Below are 26,932 nucleotides of genomic sequence, written 5' to 3' on the forward strand. Positions count from 1 at the left end.
TCTGACAGCTGTCATCAGAATCGATTATGGTTCCGATAGAAAGAATGGCCGAGAAGTGATTTTCTAATCAAGTAAAACCAGAACACGATTGGAAAAACCTAAAGAAGGCCTACACCGAGATGGTTAAAAAAGGTTAAAGAAGAAGAAGAGTACAGTTACCCGACAACTGAAAATGTTTAAATAACAAAGCTGGGGAAAGCAAAAGACTGGAGGTTTACCACGACGTCTTATTCGTTATAATCGAATAGGTATCATGTACGATACCGGATATGACAAATTGACATGAGTTTACTGCAGTTCCGGCAACATTTGCCGCCGAACTGTCAGTCAGTCTCACAAAAATGTACCTTTAGTTTAGCGTAGCGGCGCAGTGCGTTGTTTTATTTTGTAATCATTACGTTTTAAAATGGCACCAATGTGCAAAGTGCTACGGACTTGTGGTTTAATAGTTTATTTAGTTATTGTAGTAGTGGCTCTTCAGGATAGTAATACAGAACCAAGAATACATAAGTTGAAAGTGTTGAAGAAAAATTGTGTGGAAACAAATTGTAAATATTTACTAAATGCTGCTGGTGGTGAATTTCTCGGTCATTATTCTTGGAGGTTGACCTCTGAGGGTGGTGTAGAGGGTGGTAACTGTGACGTGAGCTACCCAAATTATGAGATACGCGAAATTGAAACGAATCAATGGCAGACAGTGTCCGAAGTGACCGTGCCGAATGAAAACGGAAAGATATACTTTTGTTTACGTTCGAAAAATAAGGATAACAGCCCCTATAATTGGAAATGGGTGCACCAAGGCGAGGAAATTTATTTGGATCCCAAAAACGACGAAGTTACGCATTCCATGGAGAAAATATCGTGAGTATAAAATTTACAATGTTTGTTAAATAATTTTTTAATCCTCGAAGCCGCGGGCAATTAGTACATCATAAATTTCATGGTTTGTGTATGAACAGGCATTATCCTTGCATTATTGTATATTCATATGGATTAAAAAATATTATTGCATTGTGTGAGTTGTCAAGATAAGTTTGCAAGTAACTTGCATGGTTAAGTAGAAATATATAATCATAAATTGATCAACTTAATCTTGTTTTTGTCATTTAACATAGAGCCAGCCATCTGACACTTTTTATTTAAATTCCATTGAAAACCAGCATCATGTGTACATAAATGTTTGCTTCTTTATAGTAATAGTACATTCGTTAATACACATAATGGCTCAACTCTTAAAACGGGCCACCGCCAGAGAGGTTGGGGGGGGGGGGTGGGGAGGGTTTGTATGACCCCCCCCCAAGTATTTTTTTTTGCTGGAAGCCCCCCCTTTTTTTATATGAATTTTTGAAAATCTTAAAAATTGCACTAAACAACGCAATATTTTCGGTTTGTCATTGTAAACTGTGTTAATTTAGTTTTAAATAATTAGTTTGTCCATTAAACATGTACAATACATTAATTAATATATTTTAGCACTAAAAATATAGTCAAAACTTTGCTTAAAAGTAAAAACAAAAAAGACACTAACTATGAACAGAACGCAATCCGCCGTTTTGGTTATGTGCTACTGTCATTTTTTGAATTTTTTTTCAAATTTTAATTTTTTGTCTTTGAAAGTAGCTGTCGGTAAACGGACACGGGGTTCAGGGGGGGCGCAGCCCCCCCGCGTGGGTGGGTCGATAGCCCCCCGCAATGAAAAGAAACAAAATTCCGGCAAGAGGGGGTCACGGGAGGGAGGGGAGTTACCCCTTCCCCCATCCCCCTCCCCCCTCGCCACCCCTCTCCGGCGGTGGCCCGTTTCAAGAGTTTAACCCACATAATCAATTATAAAAAATTATGGCTGAATTTATTTTGACATTCAAATTTTGGATATATTTTATAAAACATAGAAAATACTTCAGATATTGAAAAAAGTAGCCTATTTCACTCCTATATCTGTACCAATGTTCATGAAAATCAGTCCGATTGGTTTTTAGTATTTTCATTACATAACATAATTATTATTTCTCTTTATTAATAGGGTGGATTGTATTCTTTTAAGGTATATGCTTTGTTCAAAACCGGAATACCGATATTATGGGATAATTTCCTCAATTGTTTTGGGATTATTACCCTTAATTATTTTCTTCTACAGGCAAGCGACACAAACCACAGATATATCACAAAACACGAAAGCTATGGAAGACACAAATTGGACAGACTTATCGGGCGATACAGATGTGAACTATTTGACTCCTAAACCTAGACTCACTAGGAGGGAACTTGACAATATTGATATATTATCCGTTGATGATAATACTATCATATTTAAAGATCTTGTTAGAAGTCATGGATTCAACGACAAAGATACCTATAATGGTATGTCTGATGATGATGTTGTCAAAAATGTAGCCGTAAGACTAAAAGACAAACCTGTTGATAGAAGGAAACGAGAAACACTCACTACGATATCTGATGATAGTCAAACTACACGTGTTACGAGACAAATCACAGATGTAACAGATACGGTAGTGGCAGAACCGATGGAGGTAGTTGTTGATGGTGTAAGGATTGAGGATTCAGCGAAGGAACCGAAGATAACTGAAGATGGCGTGCCCAGTGTTTTAGCTGGCACGGCTGTCACTTTGAGGTAAAAGGAATTTTGTACCATCTTAAACAGCTTCTTCCTCCTGGCTTTAGTCCCGGTTGCTCACCTAACTGGAGAGGAACCTGATGTATGTCTATCTTAAACAACATAGTATCTGTACTATATAGACTAAAAATCTCAACGAAAACCAAACTTGATTTTATAACATTAGAGCACACAATCAATTAAATATAAAACTCTTGCTTGGGACTGTAGTTTTTTAAAGGAAAGTATCCTTTGTCCTTTTTCGTAGCTAGTGTGTAAAGAGAAAACAAACAAATTAACTTACTTTCGCATTTATATGTATGGATTTAAACACGAATTTGTTTGTTTCTGATACTTTTTAGGGAAATGTGGTTCTAGTTGTTTATAACTCTATGTTTCCCTATATCTGTAATAATGTTTGTAGTATGTTGTATTCATTCTCTCGTCCACATATAAATAAATAAATATCTATTCTAAGTTCGGGGAATTGTAAAGTTGACGTTATTGAAGAAAATAGTGCAGTGCAGTTTGTTCTTCTGCACTTACGCTTTGGCAGTAAACTCAGTTTTAAATGATCTATTTGTCGTCAACCTGTTTTGTGAAACCAAAAGTTATGACAATTATTATGTGATGTTTGAAATGTACCATAATAATAAAAAAAAATTTTAAGGAAATAAATATAAAAAGTTATTCTTATGCATCCCTTATACATATATTTTTTTATCTTCAATAGGTTATTTGGAGATGGTCTCACACCACGTACAGTCATAGCTTTTACCGATTACGCTCAAGATGTAGGATCGAAATGCAAGTTTATGCTGAAAGGAGAGTACATGGTGGGTATTTAGTTTAAAAAAAAAACGTAATTTGCGTTAATAAAGAATTGGAAGTAGCCTTTGATAATGTTTGACTTATCATGACAATGTCATATTATCTGTAAAATTTAAATTGAGTGAATACAATTTATAAATTTTTAATCAAGCATTGTTAAAAGGTTTTATTCGATATATATTTTATGCTACAAGAATCAACATCAAGTAAAGAATAGATAGGCGTTCCACAAGGATTTTTATTTGGTCCGTTTTAATTTTTGATTTTATTATTTTCTTATATGGTTAAATATTAATTTTTGAGACACACAGAACGTAGAAACCCAACTTATTTGTTAATTTATTGATAAAATTATGCCTTCAAGGTACAATAGATAATTTAAAAGCATTCTTTAATAGTCCACTTTTAAAATGACTTTTATTTTCAGGCACGAGAGGGTTCAGTTTCGCGAAAATCCGCGTTGTTCGATATTGTAGCGCCACCATCAACTACCGATGCAAAATTGTACTTATGTGTTAAAAATTTGAGAGAAAACGTAGTGGACTTGACAAAAGATGAGGATAAATATGTGCACCAAGGAACTGATCCGTACAAAGTTTTCGCAACTCATAACTCGCTTTTACCGCTGTGGGTGACGTTGATATTGATACTCGTATGTTTGATGTTCTCCGCCCTGTTCTCCGGATTGAACTTGGGTCTCATGTCATTGGATCGGACCGAGCTGAAGATTATATCAAATACAGGTATGTATTTGTTTGCTATAACGTCTCTGATTTGATCAAGGTATAATCCTACTAATATTATAAATGCGAAAGTTTGTCAGTATGGATGTTTGTTACTCTGTCACGCAAAAACTACTGAACCGATAACGATGAAATTCATTTTTTATGTTGGTAGCTGTAGACCCAGAATAAGATATAGGCTACTTTTTCTCCCGGAGTTCCTGCTGAATTGGGTCCACGCGGACGGAGTCGCGGGCGGCCTCTAGTAAATAATAATTACAAACACATTTCGAACACCAAACAGGCACGGAACAAGAGAGGAAGTACGCTCGAGCCATCATGCCCGTCCGGGACCACGGGAACTATCTGCTCTGCAGCATTTTACTTGGCAACGTTGCTGTGAACTCCACCTTCACTATACTACTGGACGAGCTGACTTCGGGACTGTTCGCTGTGATCTTCTCAACGTTGGCCATTGTACTCCTGGGGGAGATCACCCCTCAAGCGATATGCTCCAGGCACGGGCTCATGGTCGGAGCTAAGAGCATAGTGGTCACTAAGGTATGTTGCTAATTTTTAGAGGCACCGCTTCGAATCCCACCGCGGTCGTGTGTCAATGATTATTTTCGAAGTTACGCACATTAGTTTGGATACTAACCGATGTTATTACGGTGAGGGAAAACATGGTGAGGAAACCTGCACATTCAGGCATCTGCATATGATCCAATACGGGTTAGGTTCCCCTGCAAAGGTTGCGGAGGTCAGACGGGAGTCGCTTCGTGTGAAAACCTGACTCACCCAATCCAAAATCCATGGTCAAGGGCTTACCACTAGTCGCTTTTTACGACTTCCATGGGAAAGAGATGGAGTGGTCCTATTCTCATTTATATTTGTGCCGCGAACCTCACGGCACTCTTATATCTTACATACATAATCACGTCTATATCCCTTGCGGGGTTGGACAGAGTTCTGATTTGATTTATCCTACTACTATTATAAAGGCGAAAGTTTGTATGGATGTTTGTTACTCTTTCACGCAAAAACTACTGAACCGATTACCATGAAATTTGGTATGTAGGTAGCTGAAGACCCAGAATAACACATAGGCTACTTTTTATCCCAGAGTCCCGCGGGATTGATAGGGTTTCCATGCGGACGAAGTCGCGGGCGGCCTCTAGTATATGTATATACTAGAGGCCGCCCGCAACTATGTCCGCGTAGAACCCTTATCATAACATAACAATCAATCCCGCGGGAACTTCGCGCCTATATGTTATTCTGGATTTTCAGCTATCCACATACCAAATTTCATCGTAATCGGTTCAGTGGTTTTTGCGTGAAAGCGTAACAAACATCCGTACTGACATACTGACATACACACAAACTTTCGCATCCATAATATTAGTAGGATGTGAAATATATTCATTGCGAAAGTTTGTATGTCAATATGGATGTTTGTAACTCTTTCACGCAAAAAATACTGAACCGATTACGATGAAATTTGGTATGTAGGTAGCCGAAGACCCAGAATAACATATAGGCTACTTTTTATCCCGGAGTTCCCGCGGGATTGATTCCACGCGGACGAAGTCGCGAGCGGCCTCTGGTATATGTATAAATGTGATTGTTAACAGGCAGTTATGGCGCTAACGGCACCGCTAGCATTCCCAGTGAGCAAACTACTGGACTACTTCCTGGGGGAGGAGATAGGCAGCGTCTACAACAGGGAGAGGCTCAAAGAGTTGGTCAAGGTGAGATTGTATTATGTTATTGAACATAATATTGCTTGCCTGCGCATATGTACACACACATATGGTCACGTCTACATCCCTTGCGGGGTAGACAGAGCCGACGGTCTTGAAAAGACTGATTTCAGGCCACGTTCAGCTGTTTCGTGCCGTGGGGTTCCCGGCACCAATACAAAAAATGAATAGGACCACTCCATTTCTTTCCCATGGATGTCGTAAAAGGCGACTAAGGGATAGGCTTACGAACTTGGGATTCTTTTTTAGGCGATGGGCTAGCAGGCAGAGAGCAGAGAGGTTGCTAGCCCATCGCCTAATAAAAGAATTGCTGGCCGTTGTAGAGTAAGTGTTACAATTCAAAGAGGCAATGCGGCCTTTTGGAGTATTTTGGGCACGCTGTCAGATTTTGAGGATCGTTTGACTTAACCATAGACATTTAATGTTATCGATTATGGTCCCCGTATATTTTTTTTCAGTTACCTGAAAGTTTTATAATTTGTACCAAAAAAATACTGAGATTTGTTTTCCAATGGCCCTTTTTTATTTTGCGCTTTCCTTCTTTAATTTTTCTTTTTCTTTTTACCTAGTTCTACCAGTTAGGTTTTTAGATAGTTAATTTCCATTCATGAATAACGTCACACGAATTTGATGATTTTTTTGCGAACTGCTCTAGTCCCTGTCACACAATATCACACTTCTTCGACACTCTCCGTCTTCAGATGTGACGTAATTCAAATTAAAACATTTTCATTCATTATTATGGATTATTTAAAACATCGCTTAATAATTGTCATAATTTTTTGTTTCACACCATTGGTTGACGTCAAATATATTATTTAAAACTTAGTTCACAGACGCTTCCGAAGCGTCAGTGCAGAAAAAGCGGTAACAACGTGCACTGCAGCATTTTCTTCAATGACGTCAACTTCACAATTGTACAAGCTAAGAATGGAAATTTGGACGAGGGTATACATTGTTGGGTTATTTAATGAATGGCGCCTAATTTAAAACAACAAAAAAAAAATACAGGTCATTCTTTTTTCAAAAACCCTTTTTGACATTGTTTTTTTTTAATATACTTACTCGTACGAATGGCACCTAATTTAAAACAAAAAATAAAAAAAACAGATCATCCTTTTTTCAAAGACCCTTTTTGACATTGTTTTTTTTTTTATACTTACTAGTATGAATGGCACCTAACTTAAAAAAAAAAAAATATCTTTTTTTTCAAACCCCCCTTTTTTATTTTGCGCGCTTCATTTATTTTTCGTTCATGTCCCACCGAATCCCACTTCGATACAGAACACGTACACCGCTCAATTAGATCATGTCCCACAAGGTGACTACGGACGTGAATGACCTTGACAAGGACGAGGTGAACATCATATCTGGTGCCCTGGAGCTGCGCAAGAAGACAGTGTCCGATGTGATGACCAAGCTGGAAGACGTGTTCATGCTGCCCATCAGCTCCGTGCTGGACTTCGAGACCATGTCCGAGATCGTAAAGTCGGGTAAGGGAGATGGATTTTACTATATGGTTAACTAGCGACCCGCCCCGGCTTCGCACGGGTGCAAAATTATAAATGTTATGTTATTAAACATAAAAACCTTCCTCTTGAATCGCTGTATCTGTTACAGAAAAACCGCATCAAAATCCGTTGCGTGATTTTAAAGATTTAAGCATACAGACAAACAGACTAAAATAGCGACTTTGTTTTGTACTATGTAGTGATAGTGAAGACATTAAACTATGCGAGAGACACAGGAGGAAAAAACAATTAATTACGGGGGAAGCGCTTAATAATATAATAAATTGGTGCCGTGTGGTTCCCGGCACCAATACCAAAAAAGAATAGGACCACTCCATCTCTTTCCCATGGATGTCGTAAAGAGCAAGTAAGGGATAGGCTTACAAACTTGGGATTCTTTTTTAAACGATGGGCTAGCAACCTGTCACTATTTGAATCTCAATTCTATCATTAAGCCAAACAGCTGAGCGTGGCCGTGATTGTATATCAGCTCAGTCAACCTGTTTTCATTCATCCTCACCACATGACCGAACCATCTCAACATACCCTTTTCTATTCCTGTAACTACGTCTTCTTTCACATCACAACATTCCCTTATCACGCTGTTCCTTATCCGGTAGCTCAGTTTCACACCCATCATACTCCTTAACGCTCTCATTTCCACCGCATTTATTCTGCTTACATACATACATACGGTCACGTCTATATCCCTTGCGGGGTAGACAGAGCCAACAGTCTTGAAAAGACTGAATGGCCACGTTCAGCTATTTAGCTTAATGATAGAATTGAGATTCAAATAGTGACAGGTGGCTAGCCCATTGCCTAAAAAAGAATCCCAAGTTTGTAAGCCTATTCCTTAGTCGCCTTTTATGACATCCATGGGAAAGAGATGGAGTGGTCCTATTCTTCTTTGTATTGGTGCCGGGAACCACACGGCACTGCTTCTTCTGCTTTCGTGCTAGTTTTGCCACACCCAACTAAATATATAAATATTTATAATTATCCGTTATGTTCTCCAGTCACATTTCATAACCAGTCTATATTTATTCTGTACAAATTTAGATATATTTCTGTTTTGGACCGCGTCCAATTGTGCCCGTAGGTATGTCCTTCACAGCTATTTTATTAGTTATGGATTCTATAGATAAAATTGTAATATAGTTGCTCACTCAACGAAGCGATATAAATAAATAAATAAAAATATATACGAGACAAATTACACAGATTGAGTTAGCCTCGAAGTAAGTTCGAGACTTGTGTTACGAGATACCAACTCAACGATACTATATTTTTATAATAAATACTTATATAGATAAACAGACCCAGGCCAATCAGAGAAAACTCGTTTCTCATCATGCCCTGGCCGGGTTTCGAATCCGGGACCTCCGGTGTCACAGACAAGCGCACTACCGCTGCGCCACAGAGGCCGTTAATATATTAATCATATCATCTCCGATATCCAGATTGTATAGGGATGTAGTCGTGACTTGATGTATGTATGTGAAAGGCTTAATGATAAATGATAGGCTGTTTGTGCAATAAAGTTATAAATAAACGTAAAGGATATAGACGTGACTATATGTATGTCATATAGTCACGTCTATATCCCTTGCGGGGTATACAGAGCCAGTCTCGAAAAGACTGAAAGGCCACATTCAGATGTATGGCTTCGTGATGGAATTGAGATTCAAATAGTGACGGGTTGCTAGCCCATCGCCTAAAAGAGGAATCCCAACTTTATGTATAAGCATATAGGTTCCACTGAAAGAGATTTCTTTTGAAATAAGCAGAACCTATGTAATTTTGTTTTGTTGTGTTTATCATTCTCGACTCGATGTGTTCTGTGTACATAAATTAGTAAATAAATAAATCCCTTAGTCGTCTTTCTCGACATCCATAGTAAAGATATGGAGTGGTTCTATTATAAAGTGTCGGAAATCACATCGCAAGTATAAATCACTACATAGTATAAAGCATAGTCGCTTCCCGCGTCTGTATGTTTGTCTGTATGTATGCTTATATCTCTCATAAAACTACACAACCGATTTTTAATGCGGTTTTTTTAATAGATAGAGTAATTCACTAGGAAGGTTAACATGTATAAATTCTACGCGTGCCAAGCCGGGGCGGGTCGATGGTAAATAAATAAAATAAACGAATGAATGAAATAAAAAAAGATAGAATGATAGTTAATAGATAGAGTGATTCAGGGGGAAGGTTTATATGCATAAATTCTAATATTCCGGGGCGGGTCGCTGGTAAATAAATGAAAAGAATAGATTTATTTTCAAAATTGGATACAAGGTATCACTTATTGACGTCACATAACTTAAATCCAATTATAACTACTGCCGCTTCCAAAGCGCATGTGTAGAAGAAGCGGCGGAACAAACTACACTGCAGCATTTTCACCAGACGTCAATGAATGAATAAATAAACATTCTCATCGCAGGCTACTCCCGTATACTAGGCTCTCGCACGAACATAGTGACCGACGAATGAATGAATGTACGATTGAACGAACTAATGAACGAATAAATAAATAAACATTCCCTCTGCAGGCTACTCCCGTATACCAGTGTACGAAGGCTCCCGCACGAACATAGTGACCGTGCTGTTCATCAAGGACCTGGCGTTTGTGGATCCCGACGATAACACGCCGCTGAGGACCCTCTGCCAGTACTACCAGAACCCCTGCAACTTCGTGTTCGAGGATGTCACCCTGGACCTGATGTTTAAGCAGTTCAAAGACGGTGTGTGAAAAGCTTCCTTTTTTTTTGACCGATTTTTAATATACATACATATGTATAATAGAGTTATTTTCAGAATTGGATACAAGGTATCACTTATTGACGTCACAGCAGTTCTTCCTTTTTTGACTGATTTGAAATATGTATAATCACGTCTATATACATTGCATGATGGGCGGAGCCTACAGTCTTGAAAAGAGTGATTTAGATATACATACATATATATGTACATAGAATATAATAAAATAGAATAGTAATTTTCAAAATTGGATACAAGGTATCACTTATTGACGTCACATCACTTAAATCTAATTATAACTGCTGCCGCTTCCAAAGCGCATATAATCACGTCTGTATATCTTGCATGGTAGACGGAGCCGACAGTCTTGAAAATATTGATAGGCCACGTTCAGCTGTTTGGCTTAATGATAGAATTGAGATTCAAATAGTGACAGGTCGCTAGCCCATCGCCTAAAAGGAGAATCATAAGTTTATAAATATGTCCCTTAGTCGCCTTTTACGACATCCACGGGAACGGGATGGAGTGGTCCTTTTTTATTGGTGCCGGGAACCACACGGACAACACACACAATGATACGGAACTTTCATATTTTAACATACATCCTACTCATATTTATTATAAATGCGAAAGTTTGTGAGTATGTCAGTATGGATGTTTGTTACTCTTTCACGCAAAATCTACTGAACCGATTACGATGAAATTTGGTATGTAGGTAGCTGAAGATCCAGAATAACATATAGGCTATTTTTCATCCCGGAGTTCCCGCGGGATTGATAGGGTTTTCATGCGGGCGAAGTCGCGGGCGGCCTCTAGTACATATATACATTGAATGACCTGAATGTTTCATTCCAGGTCACAAAGGTCATATGGCCTTCGTCCATCGCATTAACAACGAGGGGGAGGGTGACCCCTTCTACGAGACCATAGGGTTGGTCACACTCGAGGACGTTATTGAGGTAATACGTACTTCCATACTAGTATCCGTACTAGTCTCTACCTAGAATCCATACTAACTTTCATACCATGTTCCATACTAGGTTTAATACAAGGATATATACTAGGTTTGATACTAGTATATATATACTAGGTGTGATACTGCGACACATACTAGGCCGCATACTAGATTGTATACTAAGTTCCATACCAGTTTTCCGTACTAGTATGTTTACTAGGTTCATATACTATTGACCTTCGTTTTTTAACGAGTGTGAGAAACGTAATTTAGGGAATACATATACTCCCATACTCGTCCGTACTAGTATCTTTACTTCTATACCAGTATATACATAATTCTATAGTAACAATAGTATTTATTTATTTTAAAGCCTATTTAAAAGCTATGATTTTTCTGCCATAATAAGATGCTTAAAAATGTAGAACAAGATCTATTTTTGATTAAATTATATTGATCATCATAATTTTTGTGCCGTGTGGTTTCCGGCACCAATAGAAAAAACAATAGGACCACTCCATCTCTTTCCCATGGATGTCGTAAAAAGCGACTAAGGGATAGGCTTATAAACTTGGTATTCTTCTAGGCGAAGGGCTAGCAACCTAAAACTATTTGAATCTTAATTCCGTCAGTACCTTGCGAGACCGTTAGCTCTGTCTACCCCGTAACGAATATAGACGTGATGATTATATGTATGTATCATTTTCAGGAAATGATCCAAGCCGAGATTGTGGATGAAACCGACGTATTCAGTAAGTAATTAAATCTATATGTTATCTTTATTAGAATTTTTCCTCCTACTTCGGATTTGGCACTCGGCTCCAGAAATCGTTAGTTAGTTTGTTTGTAAACTCTTTATTGCACAAAAAAAGAAATATGACAAATTAGAAAAAAAATAAACTTTGAAATTGGATGTAGAAGAATATATCTATACTTAATATTATAAAGCTGGAGAGTTTGTTTGTTGGTCTTAACGCGCTTATATCAATAACTCCTGGTTTGAATTGAAAAATTATTTTTGCCTTGAATTAGAAGACCTCGATAATTATAGATATATAATGATAGATATTCGAGGAAGGCTTTAGGCTATAGCCTAAATCTTTCCTCGATAAATGGTCTCTTACTCCTTATAGTTGCAGCGTGATGTTATATATAACATCACGCTGCAACTATAAAAAGTAATGAAATAATGGAAAATTTGAAAAAAAAAAACGGGGAAAATTATTCATCCTTGAAGGCTTCAATGGTGCCAAAAATAACTATTCCACGCGGACGAAGTCGCGGGCACAGCTAAAGCAACATATATATACATATATATTTTTGGTCAACAGTGGACAACCGCACGAAACGCCGCCGCAACCGTCCACAGAACAAGCTGCAGGACTTCGCCGCGTTCGCCGAGAGGCACGAGAACCAGCACATCCACATCTCGCCGCAGCTCACCCTGGCCACCTTCCAGTTCTTGTCCACGAGTAGGTTTTGCTTACCATCTATATACATAGTATAAAACAAAGTCGCTATTTTAGTCTGTTTGTCTGTATGCTTAAATCTTTAAAATTACGCAACGGATTTTGATGCGGTTTTTGTAACAGTTAGAGTGATTCAAGAGGAAGGTTTTTATGTCTAATTTTTTCCGAATTTTGCATCCGTGCGAAGCCGGGGCGGGTCGCTAGTCTATATATATACATACATTCATACATACATACATACATACAAACATACATTCATACATACAAACAAACAAACATACATTCATACATACATACAAACATGCATAGATAGATAGATAAAACTCTTTATTGCACCATAAGAGTAAAACATACAAAACAACACAAAGCAAATATAGATGGTACAAAGGCGGACTTGTCGCTAAAGCAATCTCTTCCAGTCAACCTTTGGGTGGAAGGAAATCAAACAGGAGATTGGCATACATACATACATACCATCACGCCTGTTTCTTATTGGGGTAGGCAGAGACTATGGAATTCCCCTTGCTACGATCTTAACAGATGTATATGTATTGAACAAGATACTAACATGTGACGTCACACTTGTGTAGCGTTTTGTAAGAGGCGTTTTGGACGCCAATATTAGGTACTTCATATATCTCAGGTTGATTATTGTTTATACATACTTATATAAAATCACGCCTCTATCCCGGAGTGGTAGACAGAGACTACATCTTTCCACTTGCCACGATCTCTGCATACTTCCTTCGCTTCATCCACATTCATAACTCTCTTCATGCAAGCTCGGCGGTTTTGGGTACTCTTGACCTGACCCTTTACCAGGACGTCCTTAATTATTTATTAATATTATAAAGCTGAATAGTTTGTTTGTTTGCGCGATAATCTCAGGTACTACTGGTTCGAATTGAAAAATTATTTTTGTTTTGAAAACCTAATCTGAAAGATCAGGGTATTTTTTTTATAATTATAATCTCCCCTCAGGTGTGGACGCCTTCCGCCCGGACACCGTCTCGGAGACGGTACTTCGTCGGCTTCTACGACAGGACGTGATACAGCATATAAAAGTGAAGGGGAAAACGAAGAAGGACCCTAGCACTTACGTCTTCCAACAGGGGAAACCGGTAAGTGTTATGGACAGTAAGAATTTAACAGGACCTGACCCTTAGTCGATGTTAACGTTGTTGAAGACAATTCGCAAAATTAAGCACATCCATATACATATATATGTACAGTTTCGACCATATAAATAAAATGCTGCAGTGCAGTTTGTTACCGCTTGTTCTGCGCTGACGCTTTGGAAGCGGCTTTACCAACTTAGTTTTAGTTTTAAATAATTCATTTGAAGTCAACTAATGTTGTGAAACTAACAAAACAATGACAATATTAAGTGATGTGAAGGCTAACCCATCGCTTAAAAGAAAAATCGCGAGTTTATAAGCCTATCCCTTAGTCGCCATTTACGGCATCCATGGTAGATATGGAGTGGTCCTATTCTAATAAGTAGGTTGGTTTTTAAAGACTGAAACCACATAGCACTGATAGAATAGAATAGATTAATTTTCAAAATTGGATACAAAGATATCACTTATTGACGTCACATCACCTCATTATAACTACTACCGCTTCCAAAGCGCGCGTGTAGAAGAAGCGGCTGAACAAACTACACTGCATCATTTTCATCGGACGTAAAAAATATCACTACATAGTACAAAACAAAGTCGCTATTTTAGTCTGTTTGTCTGTATGCTTAAATCTTTAAAATTACGCAACGGATTTTGATGCGGTTTTTTGTAACAGGTAGAGTGATTCAAGAGGAAGGTTTTTATGTATAATTTTTTCCGAATTTTGCACCCGTGCGAAGCCGGGGCGGGTCGCTAGTACAATGATAAAGTTAAACAATTATTTTTCTTTTGTACAGGTGGATTACTTCGTGTTGATCTTGGAAGGTCGCGTGGAGGTGACAGTGGGTCGCGAGAACCTCGTCTTCGAAGCTGGGCCGTTCACTTACTTTGGGGTTCAGGCGCTCATGCAGAATGTTGGTGTTGGTGAGTGAGAATGGTGTCTTGAAATTCCCGTGAGAATTTAAAAAAAAAAAGTTTTGAGAATCCAAAAAAAAAAATATAACCGTTTTATAATTTTAGCGTTCAATATCCAATAAAAATATTAATTGAATTGTATATTCGATTATTTTTTAAAGAAAATGTTTAAAATACAATATCAGAGCTGTGACGTCATCTCTGCGACAAAGTGAAGTTAGTTACGTATCGTAATCTTCCGCTGCTAGCTTCAGTTCATCAATTGCGAGTTTTTATCTGTCAACTGTCAGGGAAAATATCACAAGTGTATAACATAACCTAAAAATGAAATAATAGGTTTTTTATATACAAAAGGTATAAAACTCATTCAAATTCGTACATATGACGCCATTGCAACAACGAACCTTGGCAACATTGAGGGCTTCAATGGTGCCCAAAATAACTATTCCACGCGGACGAGGTCGCGGGCACAGCTAGTAATTAATACATATATTAAATTATTTCCGTGCGGTTATAATTAGTGCCGTGATGGTTCCCGACACCAGTAAAAAAAAAAAAAAGAACCTCTCCATCTCGTTCCATGGATGTCGTAAAAGGCGACTAATTGATAGGCTTATAAACTTGGGATTCTTCTTTTACTCGATGGGCTAGCAACCCGTCACTATTTGAATCTCAATTCTATCATTAAGCCAAACAGCCGAACGTGACCATTCAGTCTTTACAAGACTGTTGGCTCTGTCTACCCCGCAAGGGATATAGACGTGATCATATGTATGTATGTATATATTAAATTAACGCAACATCAACAGCGGAGTCCCCCACGCCCTCGGCCATGGGCTCCCTGCAGAACATCAACATGGATTCCCAGCTGCGCCACACATTCGTACCGGATTACTCGGTGCGAGCCATCGCTGAACTCTTCTATCTCACTGTCAAACGGTAATTACATAATATCTAATATATTTAAACGAGCAATTCTTGTATATATACAGGGTGACATTTAAAACAACTGCATCCTTTTAAACATAGACTATACCCATGCTTCTGAGCTGTTTGAGTCTATAATTATTTAAATTAAACGTCATCATTTTCACATTTAAAAACCCCTCAAAAACTAAGTCACACGCTTTATTAAAGACCAATACTAAAAGAGAAAATAAAACTAAACATGTAAATAAATGTCTGAAAATTAAATTATTTTTCTAGTATCAAAATCAAGTAAAGTACAGAGTTGTCGAGATCGCTCAGCTGAATGAATTGTGTCGTTGACCTCTGAATCTTACGCGTCGCTTTTCCGCCGGCCGGGGTGATATGACGTATTTAGGATCGTGGATTTTGATACTTTTATTTTTTTTTCGTACTTTCTGAAATATGAACCGATAATTTTCTTTTAACGTTTTTTAATATCCTTTAGATGAGTAAACTTAACAGTTAAATTTATGCAGTTGAATTAAAAGTCACCCTGTATATAATCAGGATCTCGGAAACGGCTCCAACGATTTTGATGAAAGTTACGGATTAGGAGCTTTTCGGCTCAAGGAATCGATTTATCAAGGCACTAGGTTCGAGAAAAGTTCGGTTCCCAAGATATGTAAACATTTTAAAAACCGCGTTTTAAGAAACTATATCAGCGCCATCTCTGGTAGACCGAGCAAAGCTCGGTCAACCGGGTACTTATTATTAAGTATCTATAGTGTAGTAGTTTATTAATTACATTAATGTATGGGACATTAATGTATCGGAGTGAAAGTTGGGTATGGCAAAAGAAGCACGAAAGCAGAATAAATGCAGTGGAAATGAGAGCGTTAAGGAGTATGTTGGGTGTGAAATTGAGCGACCGGATAAGGAACAGCGTGATAAGGGAATGTTGTGATGTGAAAGAAGACGTAGTTACAGGAATAGAAAAGGGTATGTTGAGATGGTTCGGTCATGTGGTGAGGATGAATGAGAGCAGGTTGACTAAGCAGATATACAAGGAGAGTGTGGAGGGAAAGGTCGGAGTGGGAAGACCTAGACGAACATATCTTGATCAAATTAAGGACGTCCTGGTAAAGGGTCAGGTCAAAAGTACCCGAAACCGCCGAGCTTGCATGAAGAGAGTTATGAATGTGGATGAAGCGAAGGAAGTATGCAGAGATCGTGGCAAGTGGAAAGAGGTAGTCTCTGCCTACCCCTCCGGGATAGAGGCGTGATTTTATGTATGTATGTATGTATTATAAGCCATTCATTTTCCAGGTCATTGTATTTAGCAGCGAAGAGAGCCACTCTGATGGAGAAGGGTGCTTTGTCCAAGGGCGCTACGAACGAGCAGTTCGACACTGAAGTTGACAAGGTAAGAAGGCACACCTCTTTTTAACAATGTGGGTAAAATACACCCACATTGTTAAAAAGATGTGTGTTTGTTGGCTACGGAAGTTGCCGGTATTGGATTAGTACAAATGTTATTTGCATGTATGGAGTAACGTTTAAATCCCTTGCGTGGTAGACAGAGTCAACGGTCAGGGAAAGACTGATAGGCCACGTTCAGCTGTTTGGCTTAATGATAGAATTGAGGTTCAAATAGTGACAGGTTGCTAGCCCATCGCCCAAAATAAAAAAGAATCCTAAGTTTATATGTCTTACACTTGGTCGCCTTTTACAACACCCATGGGTAAAATATGGAGTGGTTATATTCTAAAATGCCGAGATCCACACGGCACAATAATCGTAAATCTGTACTAATATTATAAAGCTGAAGAGTTTGTTTAAACGCGCTAATCTGCGGTTTGAATTAAAAAAATATTTTTGCGTTGAATAGAACATTTATCGAGGAAAGCTCTAGGCTATATAACATCACACTGCAACTATAATGAGCGAAGAAATAATGGAAAACGGGGAAAATTATTCATCCTTGAGGGCTTCAATGATGCCCAAAACAACTATTCCAAGCGGGCGAAGTCGCGGGCACAGCTAGTCGTAAATAAATAAATAAGAATCTTGAAATGTATAAAGTTGAAAATTTTGGATTAATTTTCGTCCGCCATCTTTTCTCCCTCTCATAATCAATACATACAAAAAAACACGTCTCTCACCCAAAACGGGTAAGCAGAGACGTACACCTTTCCACTTGCAACGATTACCCGGACACTTCCTTCGCTTCATCCACATTCATAACTCTCTTCATGCAACTTCGTAGTTTTCCAATAAATTCGTCACATCCCTTCCTTCCTTTCCTTCCAGCACTTGTGTCATTCATCGAGTGCAAACATACCTATATCGATGATATCGAAAAAGTTACTCGGAAAATCTACAAGCACCCCCACAGCTTACAACCCGGACGATTGTGGCTCGTGTTCCAATACGAATAAGGTTTAATTTTCATTGTCAACATTGTATCTTAATTAAGTGTATTATTCTGCCGTGGTATAACTAAAATGCCATTATCTGACATCAGGATTTTCACCTTTTTACCAGTAGAATAAGAAGAAAAAAAATCCCTTTCGATCTGTATATACGACTTTTTGGTACATTTAAGTCATAAATAGGCGTTCTTATTGATGAATGGCATCAGTTCAAATTTTTTAACCGCATTTTTGACGTTTTACTTCAAACAAGGATTTGGCAGATAACGGCATTTTAGTTATACCAGGGCAGTATTATGTTTGTAGTTAAAACAATTGAAAGTTAATTTGACATAACTCTTCATTGTAGCTTGTAACCGCGTGGTAACTTTGTTTTTTTAGCAATAAAAAGTAGATAACGTTCTTCTGCGTGGTTAACTCTGGTACGAATCAGTTGTTATGTCAAAATCGGTTTAGTGGTTTAGGTGTGTTAGCGCGACAGACAGAGTGTCTTTCGCATTTCTAATGTTTGTAGGGATTGGTAAGATATGAGACAACTTTAATTAAAGAATACCGATTCATTCATTCATATTATCACGTCTATATTTTTTGCGGGTTAGACAGAGCCAGCGAGCCGAACGTGGCCTAACAGTCTTGAAAGACTGTTAGGCCACGTTCGGGCTGAATGATGGAATTGAGATTCAAACAGTGACAGGTTGCTAGCCCTAAGTTTAAAAGCATATCCCTAAGTCTCCTCTTACGACATCGACGGGGAAACGAGATGGAGTGGTCCTATTCTTTTTTTTTATCAGTGCCGGGAACCACACGGCACCGCTATTAGTCTTTAAAAAATATTTCCATTCGCTTCACAGACGAATCAAAAAACACTGAACATAATTGAATTACTGCAAGTGTCACCAGCTAACTGTCCATCGTCTGAGAGATTGGAGGCCAACTCCGACAAATATTCGACAAACACGTCAAGCAAATGCACGCAGAACCATACGAAATGTTTGCCCAACATCAGCCGCCAATACGACCAGCATTGGCCCAACATCGATCGGTTGGCCAACGCTTGCGATACGACAAAATCTCTCGCCAATGTTACGAAGTCGTTCTCGAACGATATGTTCGTGAAATATGCGCCGCCAAATACGTGCGACAAGTCGTCGAGGTACGAGTTGGATGCAAACGTTTGCGACGAATGCGTCAGAAATAATTATTGGTTGAACGGAAATGTTTTGAACAAAAGCAATGAAGGGAAAATAGGTTTGGTTGTTTTTGTTCAATGTAGATTGTTTTTTTTTTTGTAGCTAGCTAGCTAGATAAGTAATTAATTTTGTGAGAATAGAATAGATTTATTTTCAAAATTGGATACGAGGTATCACTTATTGACGTCACATCATTTAAATCTAATTATAACTGCTACCAAAGCGTATGTGTAGAAGAAGCGGCGGAACAAACTACACTGCAGCGTTTTCGCCGGACGTCAATTTACAAATATACATAGATCTCTTAAATCTATATCGTGGACGAATACGAATATTTCGTCAAATTTTAAGATTTATTAGTGTCTTTACTCAGTTCACTTTTCAAATTATTACCAACTAATTTTACTTAATTATCACGGCAGGTAATGTGTTTCGTGTGTATTTATGTATACGCATTTCGGCATCGCGATCGCTCGACGCGATGGCTCAGTTGGTGAGCGATCGGGTTTCTAGTCAAATGCGATTTAGTAATTGTTTGTTTTTACAATTTTTTACGTATTTTCTGACTTCCACCGAACACAGCTCGGTCACCCAGGTACAGATCCATTAAAATAACAATACCTCGAACAGATAACGAGCGTATCAAGAAAAAGACCACATTCCACACGGACTCCTCCCTCCTAACCTTCCACGATCTGACCGACTTCGATCGAGATTCGATCGAGCGGTCCGAGTACGATCGGGAATCGGTCGAGAAACGAACGGAATACGACCGGGACGAGGTGGAAACGAGACGGAAGACGGACGAACTCGTTCTGATGCAGCTCTCGAAGATTATCAATTTGTTAGAAAGGAATTTGAGTTGAGGTTATGTCTATTTTAAGAAATCATCACATGCTTTCCCTCTTTTTCCCGCATTCCGTTCATATCCTAAATCCTTTCAAATCCTATAATGATATCTTATATATAAAAATCTCGTGTCGCAATGTCCCCATACTCCCCCAAAACGGCTTGACCGATTCTTATGTAATTTTGTGAGCACATTGAGTAGGTACGTCTGAGAATCGGCCAACATCTATTTTTCATACCCCTTAGGGTTGTCCACCTATAAAATTATACTAGCTATATATATTATATGTATATACAGGACAAACAACACATATTTTTAAATATTAGATATAATTATTTGTACGTTTTCAGTTACTGCAATCCGTTGACGAAGACATCAGCATCACTGGCGAACACAAGACTCCTTCTAGACAGGTACATATAGTTTCTTCTAGACAGTATACTGACATACACACATAAAGGGTAGTTCACTCATAATTTATTTATTTTTTGAAAATTTACACAGATCGAGTTAGCCTCGAAGTAAGTTCGAGACTTGTGTTACGAGATACTAACTTAACGATACTGTATCTTATAATAAATACTTATATATGTATGTAGATAAACATTCAAGGCCCAGGTCAATCAGAGAAAGTTCGTTTCTCATCATGCCCTGGCCGGGATTCGAACCCGGAACCTCCGGTGTCACAGACAAGCGTACTGCCGCTGCGCCACAGAGGCCGTCTAATTTTATAGATTTAATATCATATACAACTGTATTTCACATTGTATTAAGCTTAGGAAATGGAAATTGTTCTTTGCCGTGTGGTTCCTGGCACCAATAAAAAAAAGAATAGGACCACCCCAGCACCACATCAGCATATCCATGGACGTCGTGAAAGGCGACTAAGGGAAAGATTTATATATTTGAGATTCTTCTTTTAGGCGATGGACTAGCAACCTGTCACTATTTGAATCGCAATTCCATCATAAAGCCAAATAGCTGGACATGGCCTATCGGTCTTTACAAGACTGTTGGCTCCGTCAACCCCGCAAGGGATATAGACGTGATTATATGTATGTATGTATGTATCGTTAAGCCAAACAGCTGGACGTGGCCTATCGGTCTTTACAAGACTGTTGGCTCCGTCTACCCCTCTAGGGATATAGACGTGATTATATATATATATATATATATATATCATACATTATATATATATATATATATATATATATATATATATATATATATATATATATATATATATATATAAATATATATATATATGTATGTATTTTGTTCTCCCACAGGTGTCCCCCAACCCGATCCCCGTGTCGGCTTCGCCCCACACTCGCGCTTCGTTTACGCGTCGCGCTTCCCCGGCGAGAGATATTCAGTGTGACGAGCAAGAGAAACTGTTAAAATGAATTGTTACATTGTGTCCTTGTATTAGGTATCCGGGTAATGAGAATGTATACAAAAATCGCGCATAAAATCTCTTTTGCAAAATATATCTTTTGCAAAATGCCTATTTTTGCAAAAATATACCTTTGGGAAAATGTCTTTTTTTTGCAAAATATCTATTGCAAAAGATATTTTTTGCAAAATGTATCTTTTTACAAAATGTCTCTTTTGCAAAATATATCTTTTGCAAAATGCCTTTTTTGCAAAATATCTCTTTGGCAAAATGTCTTTTTTTTGCAAAATTGCAAAAGATATCTTTTGCTAAATGTATATTTTTACAGAATGTCTCTTGCAAATTTTCTCTGTGGCAAAATATATCTTTTGCAGAATGTCTCTTTTTTGCAAAATGTCTATTGCAAAATATATCTTTTGCAAAATATATGTATCTTTTGCAAAATGTCGAGTCAAGGACTTAAATCATAATTTTCTATGATGATAATTGATTTTGCAGGGATCTATATTTAACTAACAATTATCAGAGCGAAATCGTTAATCATCATCAAAAATATATTTATAACACATTGTATTTTTTGCAAATTGCGCGCTCTAATTCCCTCAGTTCTCTAGAGATTAAAAAATATATATATTTATAGTTCTCCTGGATACCTAAAAAAACATATAGAAGAGAAAAATTATAGTTTGTGACCAGAGTATAACAAAAAGAGTGCATCTAAATCGTTTTTTTTTTAATGCAACTGGAATCTTGCTATTCGAAGAGAAAAACCGGTATTTTTTAACGATTCTAAAAATATGCAGCTGGGGACATGATTGAAATAAATATATACGGGACAAATTACACAGATTGAGTTAGCCTCGAAGTAAGTTCGAGACTTGTGTTACGAGGTACTAACTCAACGATACTATATTTTATAATAAATACTTATATAGATAAACATCCAAGACCCAGGCTAATAAGAAAAAGTTATTTTCTCATCATGCCCTGGCCGGGATTCGAACCCGGGACCTCCGGTGTCACAGACAAGCGTACTACCGCTGCGCAGACGCCGTTAAAGAAACCGTTATTTTTTTACAATTACAAAAAGATGCAGTTGGGGACATGATTGAAAGAAAGAAACCGTTATTTTCATGGTATCGGTTACAGTTATAACTTCTCTTTTATTTTTAATTTCTCAAGTTCCTATATTACTTGTGTTTAAAGTACTTAACATTCTAGTCAGTATTATGAACGAATGTAATTCTTTTGAATCTCATTTATTTTCTGTCAACAGTATTATGAGGATGGAAACTGTCAAAGTGTTAAAAATGATTAAATAAATATAAAAAAAATTATGTCATCGCGGCTATACGTTGATTAATGTTACATTCAATGCAAGTACATATTTCATTTCATTTTAGGAATAAATTAAAAAAAATACAAGGAATAGATAATAAATCACTTAGTATTTACAAATAGGGTGCACTTATGTAGGTGATAAACATATAATGAATATTAAAATTTATAATAATATCCACTGATTGGAATTACCTCAGTATTCATAGTTCTATTGTGAAGAATATAAATAAGATTTTATACCACTTAGATGATTGATTCCAAATCCTTATTTATAAATAATATATAAAGTAAATAATGTCTGTCCGTTGGAAAACTGAACTGATGAACCCATTTTAGTGGAATTTGAAATGGAAATGGTTGAAGAACCGGGGTCAAACTTGGCTTAAAGACGAACTACGACGTAGAAGCTTCCTTAGTTGTCTATTCTTTAAAAACCTCTTTATTATCAGTGATGTGCATTCAGTTATTTTCATTTATATAAAATATTTTTGTCTGCGGTTTTTATTTTTAATTTATGTTGCGCTCGTCAATTTGTATAATCTATCAGACCCACGACGCAAGTATAGAAGTTATGTGTTGTTTATTTAATGAAATTTAATTGAAAAAAATAAACCGACTAATTTAAATTTTCGTAGAAAATGTATTAACATTAACCGGTTATTGTGAAATAGTGACAGACGAATTTATAGTTGAGCGAAATTCTCTTTTACCAGTGAATTTTATTAGTTTATAGTTTATACCTTGTAGACTGATGTTTTAGTTTAGATATGGGCGTGAATACTTAAAATGTAATGTAAGAATTGTTATTTGATTTAGTAAACTCATCCACGAGTAATGAATTTGTAGTATTATTAAATAATTTTTTATAGGTGCATGCCAAGTAGCTTCTGCAAATAGTACTTAATTGTGTAGTTATATTAAAGACGTTTCTTTAGTGATAAATACGGCCACCAGAACGCCTTAAAAGTACATACTAACCAATGTATAGAATTTATTCAGATTTCATTGTTCAGATTAAATTACAATTATTATACATATGTGAATTATGCAAATAAATGTTTAAATTCTATAACTGCGTTCAACAAACCTTTGGAATTGTCCGACAAAAAATAGACAAAATATCAGAATATAGTTTCTGAAATTTTATTCAGCAAGATGGCTCCCACTTAATTATCTTTATCAGGTACTTTATTTTTAATGTTTCTTAGGTGCTTGTTTTCCTTATAATAGTAAGTATGATGTAAACTACAGAGCTGGAAAACGGTTTTACAGAAACCTTTATTATTTCGTTCTCAATTGGTTTTTTTTTTAGTTTACTTCAATATTTTCTGTTCCGTACCTACGTAATATAACGCTCTCTAGTAGTATTACATTTTATTATCAGGTTTGAGTTAAGTCTCTGAGTCCTTATCATAACAATCTCAATCGTAACATACAGATTTAAAAAAAGGACAATTATTATCGGTACTTAATTACATTTATTTCCAAGTGGAAACTTGTAAATAATTGTGATATATTTATTAACCCAGATCTGAGTATTAGTATTGTGTTGTACACTGCGCGGTTGGAACGCTGCTTTCGAACGCTCCAATGTCAATGACATCCGTGTAAAATGAAAATTAGTCATGGAGACTGATTTTCAGTCGTCATATCAAATGTAATTTATAATATTGTATTTAATTTCGATATTTAGTCCACATTAAAATCATGTGTTTCCAAAAAACAAGTATTATATAGATTATATATGGACTTGTTAATAATAAGAACCTGTCTTTTTTACTTATAAGTTACAAAACCCATCGATTTAAGCGACAGAGCTTTTGTAGTCGCCTAAACCTTTTTAATTTTTAGAGCTTCATACGTAAACATATGACAATAAATAGTTAAAACGTGTTATTAAAAATAAACTTCATGTTAATTAATAAATAAATATACTTCTCCATTTAAGTCTGTTGTCACTAAAAATAATGGTGGTATTAAATATTTTATACTTATTAGTACCATTGGTATAATTAGATTACCCTGGCGCGATGCTTAATCTGTTTGTGTTTTAAAATATGTATTTGTTTTTCTAATATCTAGTTTCAGAAACGCAGCGTTCCAACCGTCCCGTGTGTAGTCTACCTTAGATGTTATTAATGTATTAATGTGTTGAGGAAAATGTTGATTGTTAATGGAAATAATAGTTAAGATCATTTGTAATGACGAAATAAAAGTATTAATCGCTTGAATATGGTTTATTGAATATATTCGTCGTGTGGTTCCCGGCATCAATACAAAAAAGAATAGGACCACTCCATCTCTTTCCCATGGATGTCGTAATAAACGACTAAGGGATACGCTTACAAACCTGGAATTCTTTTTTAGGCGATGGGTTAGCAACCTGTCACTATTTGAATCTCAATTCTGTCATTAAGCCAAATAGCTGAACTTTTAAGACCATTGGCTCTGTCTACCCCGCACGGGATATAGACGTGAACATATGTATGTAATATGGTTTTTTTTGTCGATGTCACATTTTTTGTTTACCAATACTTGTACGGCACTGGAAACTTGCTCATTTTGGCAACTAAACACTACAAAGGGAAGGTTTTCACCGCCAGGCATAGCCAGGGGATTCGCAAGAGATACTATGTTTTTTTTTTATATTAGATTTGAGTGCGTTCTCGCTGATATACAACAGTGCCGGCCTAATGGTTGGTTAGACCTGCGCATTAGACCAAACAGGCATTTTGGAGTCGCAAGTCTTGCCAAGGCCGCTTTTATGCGAGATTTGACGTTTTATTATATGTACTCGTTTACACAGAAAAATGGGCAGAAAATTTGTGATGGCATACCTATCAATAAAAGCTTCATTTACTGAGAATAATAGAATTTTTGAATTCTTAACCTAGACGACAGCAAAGCCTTGGGTTGCCATTTCAAACGTTCCCAAATATTTGGGCAAAACAGCTGGGCAGGTTGAATTGAATATTGTTTTTAAGATTTGTATGTGGCTCCATACCGCACCACATCCTCCACATAATCGAATTAGTTATATTTCTTTGTTAATTACTATTTTACTTAAGTTTAATATTAATCTAACGGATCTATCAAAAGAAGAACACATTAATAAAGATAATAATCGGTAAGTACTAGGTACCTATCCGCCGTGTGGTTCCCGGAACCTATACAAAAAAGAATAGGACCACTCCATCTCTTTCCCATGGATGTCGTAAAAGGCGACTAATGGATAGGCTTACAAACTTGGGATTGTTTTTAGGCCATGGATTATCAAGCTGTCACTATATTAATTTCAATTCTATAATTAAGCCAAATAGCTGAACGTGGCCATTCAGTCTTTTCAAGGCTCTGTCTACCCTGCAAGAGATAAAGACGTGACCATATGTACTACCTACCCCTCCGGGAAAGATGCGCGATTTTATGCATGTAACTTCTGAGATGGGAAGATCCTCGCGACACGTTAGGTCTTATTACAGGAATGTTCAGTCGGTGACTAAACTCCATAGATAAGCCTTAACAGTTGAATCTTTTTTTTTGTTTTTTTTTTTTGGACAAATTACACAGACTAATGAATGAATTAAAAAAATCAAAGTTCAAAATTTTTATTCATTATTATAGGATATCTACTATAATATCGCTTAATAATTGTCGAAACGTTTGGTTTCACAACATTGGTTGACGTCAAATAAATTACTTTAAACTAAGATTACTGCCGCTTCCAAGGCGTCAGTGCAGAAGAAGCGGTAACAAACTGCACTGCAGCATTTTCTTCAACAACGTCAATTTCACAATTATCCAAAATTAGAATAGAATGTGGACGATAAAAGAATATAAAAAAGACGATAAAAGTTTATTAGCATTACAAATATATCTCATACTACAGTCAACAAGGTCTAAGTCCTATCTTTCCTCTGGGTTTGGCCGGACAAGAGGAAAGATGTGATATACTTAGGTATGCCTTATTCCGTGTGATTTTCGGCACATTAGAATAGGACCACTCCATATCATTCCCACGGATGTATTAAACGGCGACTAAGGGACCGCTCCCCAAAATAAGTAATAAATAACATCATTCATTCTCAATTTTATCATTAAGCCAAACGTGGCCTATTAGTGTTTTCAGGGTTGTTGGCTCTGTCTACCC

At 37.0% G+C, this 26,932-nt stretch overlaps 1 protein-coding gene across 1 annotated transcript; it reads left to right on the forward strand.

The window, feature by feature from the left end:
- The first annotated feature begins 340 nt into the window (after positions 1-340).
- LOC106137501 (unextended protein) lies at positions 341-24,984 on the forward strand. The gene is made up of 17 exons (XM_060953125.1): positions 341-861; positions 2,135-2,629; positions 3,345-3,447; positions 3,870-4,185; positions 4,469-4,725; positions 5,799-5,915; positions 7,249-7,420; positions 10,000-10,191; positions 11,063-11,166; positions 11,872-11,914; positions 12,494-12,634; positions 13,613-13,752; positions 14,550-14,676; positions 15,477-15,606; positions 16,903-16,999; positions 20,399-20,461; positions 21,338-24,984. The coding sequence occupies exons 1-17, from the start codon at positions 407-409 to the stop codon at positions 21,452-21,454; spliced, it is 3,069 nt and encodes a 1,022-aa protein (XP_060809108.1). The 5' UTR covers positions 341-406; the 3' UTR covers positions 21,455-24,984.
- Positions 24,985-26,932: the final 1,948 nt, after the last annotated feature.

This window comes from Amyelois transitella, chromosome 31 (genome assembly GCF_032362555.1).
Source record: "Amyelois transitella isolate CPQ chromosome 31, ilAmyTran1.1, whole genome shotgun sequence".
NCBI lineage: Eukaryota > Metazoa > Arthropoda > Insecta > Lepidoptera > Pyralidae > Amyelois > Amyelois transitella.